General features: G+C 38.9%; 1 protein-coding gene across 1 annotated transcript; it reads left to right on the top strand.

Annotated features, from left to right (window-relative positions):
• Window positions 1-3,855: 3,855 nt before the first annotated feature.
• Window positions 3,856-11,936, top strand: LOC127640298 (uncharacterized). Its single transcript, XM_052122743.1, has 4 exons — window positions 3,856-3,939; window positions 6,100-6,186; window positions 8,167-8,348; window positions 11,064-11,936. The coding sequence occupies exons 1-4, from the start codon at window positions 3,861-3,863 to the stop codon at window positions 11,934-11,936; spliced, it is 1,221 nt and encodes a 406-aa protein (XP_051978703.1). The 5' UTR covers window positions 3,856-3,860.
• Window positions 11,937-15,858: the final 3,922 nt, after the last annotated feature.

The following is a 15,858-nucleotide window of genomic DNA, read 5'->3' as shown; positions in this document are numbered from 1 at the left end:
TAATTGCATACATAAATATTTGCTGAGAAAGGCCCTCGGATTACAATAATTCAATATAAATGATAAAGATTGAATAAGTATAGTTATATTTATATAATTATAAATATAATATGCATTATAAAAATAATGCTGCGTTTATGATGCGATGTATCAAAGTGTCAAAGGTCTGACTGATGCCTTTGAAACTTCTCACTTTGGATACATCGCATCATAAACGCAGCATATAAAGGCAAAAGTATACTTCAGTTGTCCGTGTTGCTGATTCCTCCACGTACAGTATGAGTGTCGCAAGTTTGCAAATTTGCAACATGTGGAAAAAGAATTGATAACCTGGCCTTCACACATAACCAGAAATTCATCCACCTAGAACAGTAGTTCCACTGCTGAAAGGACGAATTAGACAACTTATTATAATATTAAAATAACATGTTTTTTAATGGAAGAATTTTACAAGAAACATATTTCTGCACTCTTAAATTCCTTGCCCCTTAGGCTTACATTCCATTAAGTGCTTGACTGCTAACATAATTTTTGCTCATTTGGAAAAACTGATGGACGAGTCAAAAGTATTGTCAACCGGTCTTATCGCACTTTGAATTCAGCGACAGACTGACAGGGGGTCAGAATTTCTGCTGCTGAAATTGGCTTGTCACTACCAAAATAAGTACCACTGCCCCCAGTGGCCGAAGCTGAAAGTGCTCTTTAGGTGAAATGTCCACAGAGTGGCACCAAAAGCGAGTTTGGTTGTAATACAGTCAACAGGAACGCTTACTGTATTTTATTAACTGTAATCCCAAACCAAACCATCAGTGGAGCAAAAATGCAACCTCTAAATCACACTCGTTGTTTATGTTAATGCCATAAATCCCTGGTTTTCACGGGACCAGAACCCATGTCTCCGAGATATTTTTCATTAACGCCATAGGGAAAGGTAAACCCATTTCAATTGAGGTGCTAGACAATTATTTGCCGGAATGGTCAATTTCAGGGTACATAAACATTCAGAAGCAATATGTCAATTTCCCATGATCATGTTGTGTAGAATGTTAACACTTTTTGCCAAATCCACCTATAAAGAGTTAACTTACAGCTGTCTTTGCATATTAAGAGGGGATATGAGAAAGTATTTTAACACAACCATAAATGGGAATAAAGATGTGACGCCTCCTGTTATTAATGATTCAGTCCTAAGCACGATTACAAAACCCATATTCTCATTTGCATGTCTCTAATTGCAACCTTGTCTTTTGTGGTTAGGAAAGCCCACATCTGAAACAGGCAATAGTTTGTGTGTGTGTGTGTGTGTGTGTGTGTGTGTGTATACAGCCAGACTTAAGCAGATGAGAGAATCAGGTCATAAGTGATTCAGATCTTGTCTGCAATTGAATGGCTTAGGAGCGTCGACCATCCCTTTGTTATGCAAATAAAGCGTTATACCACCCACTGGTCCTAGTCCACATCTTAATCTTGCATTCATGAGGGTTCATCACCATTTGTCTCATTGCTCACAGTCTTTATGGACACCTAACTCTCAAATTACAGTAAGCCTCCAGTACATTTTGGATGGTTTGTTTAATTTTGAACAATAATATGTAGTTGTACTTGAAAGGACTTTGGAGGACACTTGCTGTAAATTACTAGTGTAGTATTGCTACTAAAGCGAAGCATGTGACATCATTGTCTGGAGGGGTTTCTTGGATACTAGCAGCCACCTGTACAGAGCTGTTCAATAACACAGTGCAGTCTGAGAAAGAGTGTTTCAGAGCAGACAAGTGATTGTGTGCTCTGCTTGTCCTGAGGGCAGAAAACAAGCAGTCTTGGCCTTCTGACACAAGCATCTGCAACAGCAACAACATATATCTGAAGGTAAGAGATTTGAATAAATGGATATTTGAAGAAATGTTTTGAAGAATTTCAACTGGGAGGTTTGGCTTCTTTAGCGTAGAGCTTTACTGGAATGGGGTAATGAGTCAAAGTGAAAATGACTTGTTTTTAGACACTGCACCATGGTAGTACCACTGTAATCTTTGAAGTAACTTGGAATGCAGTTAATGCTTCCTGCAATACTGAATGGTAATTATTATTCAGAACCATGGTAAAAGGGAAACTGGGGCTAGTTGTCATACTTTTGACTAGATATTTTCCGGATTGGTTTATTTTAAGTCAATTTCTGAATAGAAGTCTTGCTTGCAAAAAAGCTACTGAATATATCCACCGTTCGTCGACAGCCACAGGGAACTGGACAGCCGCTGTGGCCGGGAGCCCTGGCAGCGACTGGGGATCGGGCACCTAACAGTGCTCCTTTCTCCGGACAGTCAGAAACACTGCAGTAGGAACAGCCGCCACCTCCTGCCGTAGGGAGTATCGTTAACCTCTGGCTGGGACAAAGGAAGGAAGTCCTCCGAGGCACAGGCTAAACTCATCCCATTTCAAGGCAAACTTAATCGTAGCCCCAAGACTCCCCACTAGAAAAAGGATAGCAAAGACTGACTGGGGAACGGGAACAGGAACAACACTGGAACCAGACCAAACTAGCAAACAAAACAATCTGACAAATACAAGAGGGAAGAGTGCTCAATGTATAGAGGAAAAGCACATGAGGAACAGGTGAAGACAATTAACATGACAATAACTAAACAAGGGAGAGTGACAAGGGTAGTGAGGAGGTGGGATTGAGAAGCACACGGCTAACAGAAACACAGCCAAGTACACTTACACAAACAGCAAACAGACAGGGACCAGAGGGCAGACAGAACAGGATCATGACAGTAATGTTTCCCTCGTCATGTTCCAAACCCTGATGTTTTCTTTCTTCCGTACACAAAATGTGTTTTCTTATTCAAATAACAGATACGTTTATGGTTAGGTTTAGGTTAGGGGTTAAATGTAGGAAATCTCATAACAGCATTGTTTGCTGGTTCATTTGTTGTTCTCTATGGGAGAAAAAGCCGTACACTTTTGTATGAGCCAGCTCATGCAATTTCTTATGATTTCGCCAACTCTTACCCATACTGCCAAGTAAACCTGTTACCACAATATTCGGTCACTGTAGAGTGCCATGGTATAACCTAATTCCATTTTTGCAATGGTTATAAAGAAAAAAAATATAGAAAAAAGCTACATGTTTGTGCTCAAACAATTAACCAAACACATTAGAATAAGGCAATATTATTTAAGACTAATTATCAGCATGATCTGTGGGGTAAATTATTTATTTTCATTTCAAGTAAACTTAAGTACTTCAAAAGTAATCAGAAGCCGTAGCCAACAGCAACATCGTACGCCTCACATTAGCAAAACAGGATGCACATATGGACTACATTTCCCATCATGCGTAGCTCGTCGCTCCCGTTGCGTCATTTCTCCATGTGAGCTTCATTCAGCTGAGCGCTGCAAAGATGAATGGCTGGGGTTTGTGTTAAATATTCTTCTTTTCGTGTGTTTTCTGCCTACAGTATTTCTAGTTTTACTGTGTATATATATTTTATGGTCATTACACTTTGGCGATTTGAAACGTACATGCAATGACACAGAAAACCGGTGGATAATGGTGCTGGACAGACACATACGAGACATAAACGCTCATTTATTAACGCAGCGATGATTTTATCCGAGTCATTCACCGCGTTTATATAAGCGTTTTTGTAATCCACTGCATGAAAGCAGCATTTTATCGTGAAATCACCTCATGATTTCTGTAACAGTGGCTGTAAGAGACTCAAGTCCTGGAATGCATCAGTGCGGGGGTGTTTGTCCTCTCACTGCAGACACAGATACCTCTACAACATATGCATGCTTCACACTGATATTGTGATCAATATGATTAGTTATGTATTCTTATTATTTACAGGGGGTGGACGATGGAGACCCTGGAGAAATGGAGCAAAGACTTCAGTGCACCTCATCAGCTGGATAAGAAAGAGCATTCCAAACAAAATGGTGAGATGTGTCATTTCAGAAATATGTTTCTCGTTCTCCAGTCTATTCAAGATTCCCAGGTAATTGCAACATCATGGACAAATCTGAAATAGCTGTTTTGGAATACAGTCTCTATAAAAAAAATGTTTAAATCTTTGTCCATCACAAACTACTTGAAAGTCATGGAAAGGTCATTGACATATAAGGATGTTTAATTGAAAAAAAAATGAGAAATCTTAATCTCAGTACATTCAGGTAGTCAGCTGACTTAATTTTATTGCCAAATAACGTTGCTAAGCCTAGACTTGAACAATTGAAGCAACCCCAGATCATAACACTGCCTCCAGCAATTTGTACAATGGGCAAAATGCATGATGGGTGCATCGCTTCATGCGCTTCCCTTCTTACCCTGATGCGCCCATAGATTTGGTATAGGGTAAATCTGGACTCATCAGACCACATGACCTTTTTCCATTGCTCCACAGTCCAATCTTTATGCTCCATAGCAAATTGAAGTAGTTTTATATTATATTTTTTTAAATGTTTAATTGCTATTGTTTTTTTTATTTAAATATTTTTAATGTTATCCCCTTTTTTCTCCCCCATTTGGAATGCCCAATTCCCACTACTTAGTAGGTCCATGTGGTGGCGTGGTTATTCAACTCAATCCGTGCATCTTATCACGTGGCTCGTTGTGCATGACTCCACGGAGACTCACAGCATGTGGAGGCTCATGCTACTCTCCACGATACACGCTCAACTCACCATGTGCCCCATTGAGACCGAAAACCACTAATTGTGACCACGAGGAGGTTATCACATGTGACTCTACCCTCCCTAGCAACCGGGCCAATTTGTTTGCTTGGGAGGCATGTCTGGAGTCACTCAGCACGCCCAGGATTTGAACTCGTGGTTGTCAGCATCAATACTCTCTTTGCTACCCAGGCCCCCTTATTTGCTACTGTTGCTAAAAATGTAAAGCACTGTTTACTCTGTTCTCTATTTACATTCTGGTTTTTGAATAATTCATTTTCAAGCTGGAAGCAAGATTTACAAGAGAAACACTGAAGGTCTCATTGTTTTAATTTGAATCGTTAATATTCCCCATAAGGTAAATAAGTGTTTTATTGCGTATTTGCTTACCAGTGCAACATCAAGTTAACATAGAAGTGTTAATGAAGCTTTTCTTCTCGTTTTGCTTTTTATAGCATTATTGCTTGTATAACTTTATTGCATTTTTGCATAGATTGAAGCAGAGAACATTTAGTCAGAACCTCTAATAAATTACATGTTACTTTGTTTATTACCCTTATGTCCAGGATTTGTAAATCACTGAAATAAGCATTTTTCTTGATCTTTATTCTAAGCAAAAAAAATCATGTTTCTCAATTTATCCAGAATCATGCAGTTCTATAATTGTTATGTGTGACTTTATTTTTTTACCTATTTTTGAACAACTTAATATATATAAAAAAATAATAATTATTTGAATAAATTTAAATTGAAAAAAAGTAATTGTCAAAAAGGGAACCCTGTACGAATAATTTGCAAGTTCTCTTTTTCCAAATTCTTAACTTCCAACTAAATATTGTGTTCCTTTCAGCTCTTTTCACACTAAATAACAAACTATGTGCCTTGTAAATGCAGGATTCACATTTTAAGATAAGAAAAAAAATCTAATTTTAAAATTCATATTATGGTGTGGTATAGATTAATCAAAGTAAATCAATTAAAACCTTAGATTCTGACAAACTTAAGATGAATAAATCTATTCTCACCTGACATCTGGATACCTTATTAATATAATGATGCATACTAGATGATTGATGAGAACTTATTACATGACAGTTTTCACAGTACAGCATAAAGACTAGCATCTTATCATAATGAGCTGTAGAAGTGTGACAATTATTTGCAAAAACATTTTTTTTTCCCGCCTCGCTACTAATTACAGAACATGTAAGATGATTACTGTCCATTACACACAAATAAAACTAATTGTAAATTATATGAATAAATAAATGAAATTGTATTGATCTTAGACTAGGAGTTTAAGCTAAATCTACAAATATTCAAATATTAGCATAATGCTTTATGATAAAACAATCATGATCCAACCTGGGTATGGTTAACACCAGCTATTCACGATTATTTATTCATTTAATTGTTTGTTTAATTCAGGCATGATTGCAAAAAATCTGCTCAACTCTCTCAAGATTCGCAATCGTTTGCAGCTCCAGCCAATTTCTCGTTCAGCATGTGCCACTGGTAAGTTCCCTGCTGCAATGTGTATGTTTTGATTGTTTAGCATATTGCATATATTGTTTTCTGTGTTGTTTACATTCATATACAGTACCATATGTCACAGCTGGTCAAATATTTACTTGCCTCTTAAGTATATAGTTATTAAAATGTACTCCCAACCTGGCAATATATATATATTTTTGAATACATTTAAAGAAAAATACAAATAGATATACAGATACATTTTTTGCATTTTTCATAGTGAGAATTTGGGGTACAGGTTATGTATGCTTGTAAAAATGAATTTAAAATTAAGAACTTATTAGGACTTTGTTTAAATGGCTAAACTCTCAATTGATTATTTCATAAGTCTGAATGGCTTTGTGCCAATACATAGCTTATTTTTTCTGCTTTCCATGCAAAACAATCTGTTTCATCCGTGTCTCTGTCAACTACCCATTTTAATTGAAGTATATTACACCACCAGCTGATTGTGGTTATCAGCTTGTTTAAATTCAGTCGCAGCTGGACGAATATCCAGCTTGAAATTGTTACAACTGCTGTTTAGTGTTGCGTTGTGTTAACAAACATGCGCATAGTCAATCAGCTGAAGTGTAAAATGCTGGAATGGCTCTCTAAAGTGAGATATGTGGGAGTATTAATGCCTGAGTCGTGTTGCTGTAGATCAAACACACTCTGGGCTCCATTAATGAGGGGCCTCATTGAATCGCACTCACTGACAGACAGACTGGTGTCTTATAGGGGAAACCTAAAGAACAGTTTCTCATCAGCCTGTTGACCACTGAGGGTCATGGCTGATGTGAGACTCTTGCATTGGGAGATTTAGAATGTACTTGGCTGCAATGATTAGTTTGTTAGACCTGCTTAACTCTAAGTTTAAACCAACATGTAAAAATGGCCAATTATGAATCTTCAGTCTGCAAAAGTTACTAGAACAAAAGCTGATTTAAGTTGGTATTTGACATTTATTGTAGACAAGACAGTATCATTAGATTAAACTATTATATAAATGGAGAAATCGTATTTAATTGCGGAATTACTGGTGAAGTACTACGCTACCCATAATCTTAAAGTGAGATGCACCAATCGCAGAAGTCGATGTTTCCATTATATTTCCTGTTTGGATGACTGTTCAAATGACCAGCAGCATACAGGAATCTTTCAGATTTTTCTGAGTAGCAACTCTTGGTTTGCTTAAGGGGATACAAATATTCCATTCAGTTTTCATAACATTCCTTTATCGATCATTTTAGTACTAAAATGTAATAAACTCTCCAACTGCAATGACAGCATTTTAATTTGCATACTTAATTGTAATCTAACTGTGGTCTTCTTTCTTGCATTTATCTGTATACTGAATTGGGATTGTTCAAGTGCTGCAACAGCTAACCGCTAAAATTAATAATAATCGATAATGAAATTAATTGACACCAATTTCATTATCAATTAGTCGGATGTGTTCGTCATGCACAGAGAAGCTAAAACTTGAACACTCCCCAACCCCACCATTCTTCTCGAGAACTTTCCGATCTGTCTGCTGTTTTGAGTCGACCGTATGTTTGACAGTATGGTGTAAAGACAATAATCATTTTTCATAAGAAATAAAACGGAGCACGTCTAATTTGTCAGCAAATTAAAAAGCACCTGTTAAAAGTTGGTTCTACTGCCTATATGCATTGTAAAGTCCAGCTTCCAATCTTTAAAACAATGCCTATTTTGTGTTGGTCAAGCCAGTAGCTTTTAAATCTGATGATTACAAATGACATTGGTTCTGGAATAATAATACATTTCAAGAATAAACAAAAGCAAAGGCATTTTCTTTCAGTACACTAGCACATTTGACTGCGAACCCACATAACGATGCAGACACACCAACGCAGAGCTATCAATGTATACCATACCATTGGCCACTACGTGGCGCCAACTGCGAGGTTTGACGCATACGTATAAACCAGCCTTTACTGTGTCTAATGTGTGCCTAAGGCTCCTGCCCAGATCTGATGAGTAGGAACGAGCAGCCTGATCCCCGGCCGCTTGCCATGGCCCTGACCCCCCAGCTGCCCCCCAGGACCCACCGGCGCCTGTGTCTCTCTGTGTCCTCTGACAGCAATGGACGCTTCAAAGCTCTGGAGACACAGGAATGGAAGAACAACCTCAAAGCTCAGGTAAGGGGAAGTGGTACCTTGTTTTCTGGGTTTAACAAGCAGTGAGTGAAGAGGTACAGAAGTCATGGACTTTTCTAGCTTTTGCTGATTATTTTATCCATTGTCAGCATTAATGATATTTGTAACCATTTAGTATTGCGATATTTACTGTTGGTGTGCTGACCTTAACTGGCTACCAGGTTGGCTTCCACTGGTCAACTGGGGTTAGTTTTGACCCTAAACCTACTTTCATTGTGTTGTAGGGGGTTTGGGGTAAAGTTTGACCAATAGTGGCTTGTTTTTAAATCAATCTATATAATAAAACATATCTTATTATGTCCTTACTATGAAGGGCACAGCCATTGAGACTGCAAAATGAATAAAATCCCCCAAAACTTTTTTTGGTATGCGAGCAATATCCCAATAATAAACAGAGAAATTAAGATTTGGTGCATAATGTGGGACTTTTTACTTTAAACAAACCCAAATTACACTTGTGACTCTTATTTTGAAATTAGAGAGATTTGGCACGGTTACAATTCTCTATTTGTGAGTATTTACCAAATAAATATAGTAAAATACGGTAAAAAGATATGGTTAGCCATCTTATATACAGTATGTGTATGTGTGTGTGTATATATACAGTGAGGAAAATAAGTATTTGAACACCCTGCTATTTTGCAAGTTCTCCCACTTAGAAATCATGGAGGGGTCTGAAATTGTCATCGTAGGTGCATGATCACTGTGAGAGACATAATCTAAAAAAAAAAATCCAGAAATCACAATGTATGATTTTTTAACTATTTATTTGTATGATACAGCTGCAAATAAGTATTTGAACACCTGTCTATCAGCTAGAATTCTGACCCTCAAAGACCTGTTAGTCTGCCTTTAAAATGTCCACCTCCACTCCATTTATTATCCTAAATTAGATGCACCTGTTTGAGGTCGTTAGCTGCATAAAGACACCTGTCCACCCCATACAATCAGTAAGAATCCAACTACTAACATGGCCAAGACCAAAGAGCTGTCCAAAGACACTAGAGACAAAATTGTACACCTCCACAAGGCTGGAAAGGGCTACGGGAAATTGCCAAGCAGCTTGGTGAAAAAAGGTCCACTGTTGGAGCAATCATTAGAAAATGGAAGAAGCTAAACATGACTGTCAATCTCCCTCGGACTGGGGCTCCATGCAAGATCTCACCTCGTGGGGTCTCAATGATCCTAAGAAAGGTGAGAAATCAGCCCAGAACTACACGGGAGGAGCTGGTCAATGACCTGAAAAGAGCTGGGACCACCGTTTCCAAGGTTACTGTTGGTAATACACTAAGACGTCATGGTTTGAAATCATGCATGGCACGGAAGGTTCCCCTGCTTAAACCAGCACATGTCAAGGCCCGTCTTAAGTTTGCCAATGACCATTTGGATGATCCAGAGGAGTCATGGGAGAAAGTCATGTGGTCAGATGAGGCCAAAATAGAACTTTTTGGTCATAATTCCACTAACCGTGTTTGGAGGAAGAAGAATGATGAGTACCATCGCAAGAACACCATCCCTACTGTGAAGCATGGGGGTGGTAGCATCATGCTTTGGGGGTGTTTTTCTGCACATGGGACAGGGCGACTGCACTGTATTAAGGAGAGGATGACCGGGGCCATGTATGGCGAGATTTTGGGGAACAACATCCTTCCCTCAGTTAGAGCATTGAAGATGGGTCGAGGCTGGGTCTTCCAACATGACAATGACCCGAAGCATACAGCCAGGATAACCAAGGTGTGGCTCTGTAAGAAGCATATCAAGGTTCTGGCGTGGCCTAGCCAGTCTCCAGACCTAAACCCAATAGAGATTCTTTGGAGGGAGCTCAAACTCCGTGTTTCTCAGCGACAGCCCAGAAACCTGACTGATCTAGAGAAGATCTGTGTGGAGGAGTGGGCCAAAATCCCTCCTGCAGTGTGTGCAAACCTGGTGAAAAACTACAGGAAACGTTTGACCTCTGTAATTGCAAACAAAGGCTACTGTACCAAATATTAACATTGATTTTCTCAGGTGTTCAAATACTTATTTGCAGCTGTATCATACATATAAATAGTTAAGAAATCATACATTGTGATTTCTGGATTCGTTTTTTTAGATTATGTCTCTCACAGTGATCATGCACCTACGATGACAATTTCAGACCCCTCCATGATTTCTAAGTGGGAGAACTTGCAAAATAGCAGGGTGTTCAAATACTTATTTTCCTCACTGTATATAGTTATTATATGTATATTTCTTCAGATAACTGATCAACTATTGGTACTGATTAATTGGTAAAACCGATATATCGGTCTACCTCTAATTTGGGGACTTGATGTCTTACCAGCTGAACACCTTTTTGGCCAGGTTAGGAGACAAGCAATGACCAGAAAACCTCCTTAGGCTGGTTTAAGCTGGTCTTTCTGTTAGGGAAATGTGATGTTGCCTCAAATTTTGATGAAATAAGGCATCATAGAAAACCACATAATGTCAGAAACAAACATTTCAGGCCATCTTTATATCAGATGTGGTCCTATGATGCCCCAAAATGCTGCCTATGTATATAGCTCAGGCATTAAGACACCGTGGAAACATTCAAATTTAAAACATTATTTTGAGTGCAACGTTGTGAGGGTAAAACTCTGCTTATTTAAGTTTCTGCATGATTTCCATGATTAGTATTTTTTTTTAAAAGTATATCTGTATGTATGTTTCTGTCAGATGGAGCAGGCCCATAGTGCCGGGGCAGCCAGCAGTACAGGTTCCCTGGAGAGGGCATCTCTCTTTTGCGCCTCTGGCTCCACAACCAGCTCAAGCTCTGGGCTCTCCAGTCCAGTGGAGCACCTCACCAAGAGCAAGTCATCCAGTCGCTTCTCTCTTTTCTCCCCTCCATGGAACAGCAGCTCCGAGTCCGACTCCAACCCACCTTCCCGCTCCGGATCCAAGAAAATGCACAACTATAGTCGCAGAGCCGTTCCTGGCAGTGCCAAGACGGGGCCCGAGACGCCAGAGCCTAAGCAGAGTGTCTCTGAGCACTTCCAGTACTCTGATCCAGTCATTTCCAAGGTTACAGACTATATTTACGTGGGAAACCTAAATGCGGCTTATAGCGGACGAACGTTATGCCGCAATAACATCGACAGCATCATTGACATGAGCAGTCTGCCTGGGGAAACATGTTTGAGACTTATTCCTTGCACTTGCTCAAGGGGGGTGAAGCACACTTGGTCTCGTCTCAAAGTGGACATGAGTGATCTCCCGGACTCCGTCCAGGAAGGGCTTGCCCTCAAACATCGCTGCTTTGAAGACATCAACGAGTGCATCGATGCTTCAATGGAGAAGAGGAAGCGTGTCTTGGTCCATTGTCGTGATGGGTTTTCCCTTGCCCCCACTTGCATTATTCAGTACCTCATGGTCAAGCAAAATATGAGGCTAATTGCCGCCTATGAGTTGCTCAGAGCAAAACATCCTGTCAATATTCGCGAGTCCCATCAGAACGTTCTGGTGAGTCTTGAGAAAGCCCTGAGACCAGGCGGGAATGTGGACCCGGAAGGTTTTAAACAGGCAATCTCCCGCAAAGTGGCCTGGACCTGATGGAACCTCCCCTGGGAAAGTTTTTGTTTTGTGCTTTTATTTTGTACATTATTTATTTACTGTTAATAGTGAAAGGCAGCTTTTATTTGGGTTTTAACTGAGCTGGATGTCATTGTGTGAGTACTAACTGTGAAAACGTTCTGAAATTGTTGAGCGGCCATTTTAGAAAGCAAGGCCTGAGAATTTGGGTCATTTCATTTGTCTCGGGCTAAACAAAAAACAAACATTGCTTTGTGCAGCTGCTAAACAATGGGATGTGTCCGGGAATATATCTCCTATTTGTTCTTCTTCGTGTGGTACATAGCCATGCTTTGCAGGTTTATGTTGAGGGAGAATTTAGTGGGAGCTCTCAGGAGTCCAAACGATGTCATGTATGACTGCAAAACATCTATATTGAGACTGAAATATCACATTGGAGTACTAAATAACTAAAAGTTCAGACATATTCATAACAGATTAAAGCAATAGTTCACCCAGCAATGAAAATTCTTTAGAATTACATTTTTTGTGTAAACTATTCCTTTAAGGTTTGAACATGGCTAGTTATGGCATTGGTTTTTACTAAGCACAAATGTTTTTTGGCTTCATTATTCATTGGATAATTGGTTGATATGTCTCTGTGTGTAACAAGGGTCATATATTTCGAAAAGATGCACAATAAGAGTAGTCCTCTGTGAGGAGTCATTTCATTTATTAAGTGTCTTTTCCAGTGTAATATACAGCATATTTGGTTAAATATTCATTTATGTGCTTGAAAAAAAATGTGAATTTTGTGATCGTGTAAGCATTGAAATTGGCCCACTTTTTACCTTTTAGGAAGGGTTGATATTTGGATTATTTAAGCCTTGGCTATGTTTTGTTTTTCGCCTGCTACTAGGTCTTTCGCACAGTTGCGTGTTCTAGTCTTCAGTTTACTCCATTGACCACGAGTGAGTACGCACACGATGCATGCTCCGTACAACGATGTGCAGATGACCTGCTGATGACAAAATGTATGTCTTGTTCGCTGTGCTGGAGACTGTAATGGCCAACGGAAAACCAAAGCATACTTTTCAGGTTTAAACTGAATTGTGCAGCAAGGCTTGATATTGCACTAACTACAAGTAAATGCACAAGTAAAACATTTCATTTTGCTGACATGTGGCTTAGTTTGGTTTAATGTTGTGCAGTGATATATCAAATTATTTTTGATTACGATAATGTTTATGCTTACTTATGATGATTGTTGTACATGGTTTCTATTGTATTTTGATTTAGCCATTTAAAAAAAAAGTATGAACCCTGATAGCACACACCTCACCGAGGCATCAATTGGATGCATGTTTTCACTTTGATGTCATTTTTCGAGCAGTAGCTCACCTGCAATATGTCATTGAGATGTTCACTGTTGTATGCTACACCTATTCTATAATGGAAGCAAGCAACATGTTGTAACGTGACAACTAGATTGCTTCTGGAGCTATCTACACTGGATACAAGCTACATATCCTAATGTGAAACTAGATTCCTTCCATTATAATCAACAAGCTTGTCTACACTAGAATTAAGTGCCACGTTGCAACACAACAAAACTAGCTTTTTCCCATTATCATTAATGGAGCTACCTAATTTGGAAGCAAGCGACACATCGGAATGCGGTAGTTCGAAGCAGCTAGCTTCCAGTTATAATCAACAAGCTATCTGCATAGCAAGCAGCATGTTGTAACGAATCAAAACTAGCTTGCTCCAGGTATAATCAACTGTGTTACTATTTGGAAGCAAGTGACGCATCATAACGCAACAATTAGCTAGCTCCCGTTATAAGTAACTGAGCTATGGAAGCAAGCGGCACGTTGTTGTGTGACAAACTAGCTAGCTCTTGTAAATCATCAGTGGGGCTACCTATATTAGAAGCAAGTGGCATGTCATAATGCAACAACTACGTAGCTTCTGTTATAATCAACTGAGCTATGGAAGCAAGCACTTTGGCATTTGACAACCCATATCTTAGAATAGCACTCTGATATGCTATTCTTCTCACCATAATTGTACAGAGTGGTTATCCGAGTTACCGTAGACCCAGTTAGATTGTTAGTTCGAACCAGTCTGGCCATTCTCTGTTGACCTCTCTCATCAACATCATTTCTGTCTACAGAACTGCCACTCACTGAATGTTTTTTTTGTTTGTTTTTGGCACCATTCTGAGTAAATTCTAGAGACTGTTGTGTGTGAAAATCCCAGGAGATCAACAGTTACAGAAACACTCATACCAGCCTGTCTGGCACCAACAATCATCCATGCGATTATCTAATCAGCCAATCGTGTGGCTGCAGTGCATAAAATCATGCAAATACGGGTCAGGAGCTTCAATTAATGTTCACATCAACCATCAGAATGAGGAAACAATGTGATCTCAATGATTTGGACCGTGGCATGATTGTTGGAACCAAACGGGTTGGTTTGAGTATTTCTGTAATTCTGTGCAATTGTGGTGAGAAGAATATAATCTCAGAATGCTATTCTGAGATACGGGTTGGTGCTCAATATTGGGCAGGTGGTTTTAATGTTGTGGCTGATCGGTGTACATTGGAAGCAAGTGGCACGTTGTAACTCGACAACTAGCTAGCTTGTCATCGATTGACAATGGAAGCAAATGGTAGTGATGGCCACTTTCGAAACACTGATTCATGAAGCTTCAAAACCTTTTTTATTTAGAACCAATGCTTCGGAGCATGTAGCAAACTGGCCAATTCATGTGATTTTAGCAAACAAGGCTTTTTTACATCATACTGTTTCTAAACATTTCAGTGTCAGACACCAAAGGCCATTGATCCCACAGTGAAACCCTGAATCAGTGTAAAATGCAGGCTGTTACTGATCTCGAGTCAGTTCAGCATTAACTTAGGTCCATAAATCAGACCAATTCAAACAAGAGTTGGTGATTTTAATTCAGTCATTTTAAATTCCCTGTCAATTAATTTTGACTTTTACATGATGCACCTTCACTTCCTTTTTTTTATTTAGTAAACCAAATGTTCTAGTGTTAAAAAGCCTGCATCGTGTAGAGGCTAACTAACTCACCTAATAACTGGACTGTATGTTGAAATTTAATTTCCATACTGACTGAGTGTAAATTATTACCCAAATGTTTCACTTTCAAATGTTTATTGCATTTATTGTGAAGCATAACTATTTTTAAGTGTAAAAAAAATTGTTGTTTTAGAATAAAAAATGATTAACAAAATTATTAAAAAACCGTAATCATTGAAAGGCTAAATGATATACTGTATGAACTATGTATTCTGCAAAGATTCAGATCAGCTTATTCTAGGATATTATAGATAACCATGAAAAATACAGGGCAGTAAAACATTTTCAATTCAATGTGTCATTGTAGCTGCATTTAACTCGAGTATTCTCACTGCATTTACACGTTTTTGACCTGCAGATATCCTCAGTTCGGTGTTTTGAGCACTTCATTTTCAGAAGCCATTGATTTAATTGATTCAAAGTTTCGGAATGCTTCGTTTCTCCCATCACTCGCAAACGGCAAAACTAGCTTACTTCAGTTATTAACAGAGCTATCTACACTGAAAAACCTTAGATAGCTTGTAATCAACTAAGCTATTGAAGCAAGCAGCAGGTCATAACATGACAATATTAGCTAGTTCCAGATTAATCAATGAAGCTATCTGCACTGGAAGCAAGCGGCACACCGTTACGTGACAAAACTAGCTCCCTTTTCAACAATGGCGGTACCTATATTTGAAGCATACTGCACACTGTAATGTGAAAAAAAACAGCTAGCTCCCGTTGTCAACGGACTGACCTATGCTGGAAGCAATAGATCAGTCCGTTAATATATAGGTCGGACTGACCTATGCTGGAAGCAAACGTCAAGCTGTAACACAGCAAAACAAGTTGGCTTATTAAGTATAACAGA

Source organism: Xyrauchen texanus, chromosome 49 (genome assembly GCF_025860055.1).
Source record: "Xyrauchen texanus isolate HMW12.3.18 chromosome 49, RBS_HiC_50CHRs, whole genome shotgun sequence".
NCBI lineage: Eukaryota > Metazoa > Chordata > Actinopteri > Cypriniformes > Catostomidae > Xyrauchen > Xyrauchen texanus.
Note: the sequence above shows the minus strand (reverse complement) of the source record. Positions and strands in the feature narration are given on the sequence as shown.

Coding starts and splice junctions, on each gene's coding strand:
- LOC127640298 (XM_052122743.1), top strand. CDS start 3,861: ATGGAGACCCTGGAGAAATGGAGCAAAGACTTCAGTGCACCTCATCAG. Junction 3,940..6,099: donor AGAGCATTCCAAACAAAATG/GTGAGATGTGTC, acceptor TGTTTAATTCAG/GCATGATTGCAAAAAATCTG. Junction 6,187..8,166: donor TCGTTCAGCATGTGCCACTG/GTAAGTTCCCTG, acceptor TGTGTGCCTAAG/GCTCCTGCCCAGATCTGATG.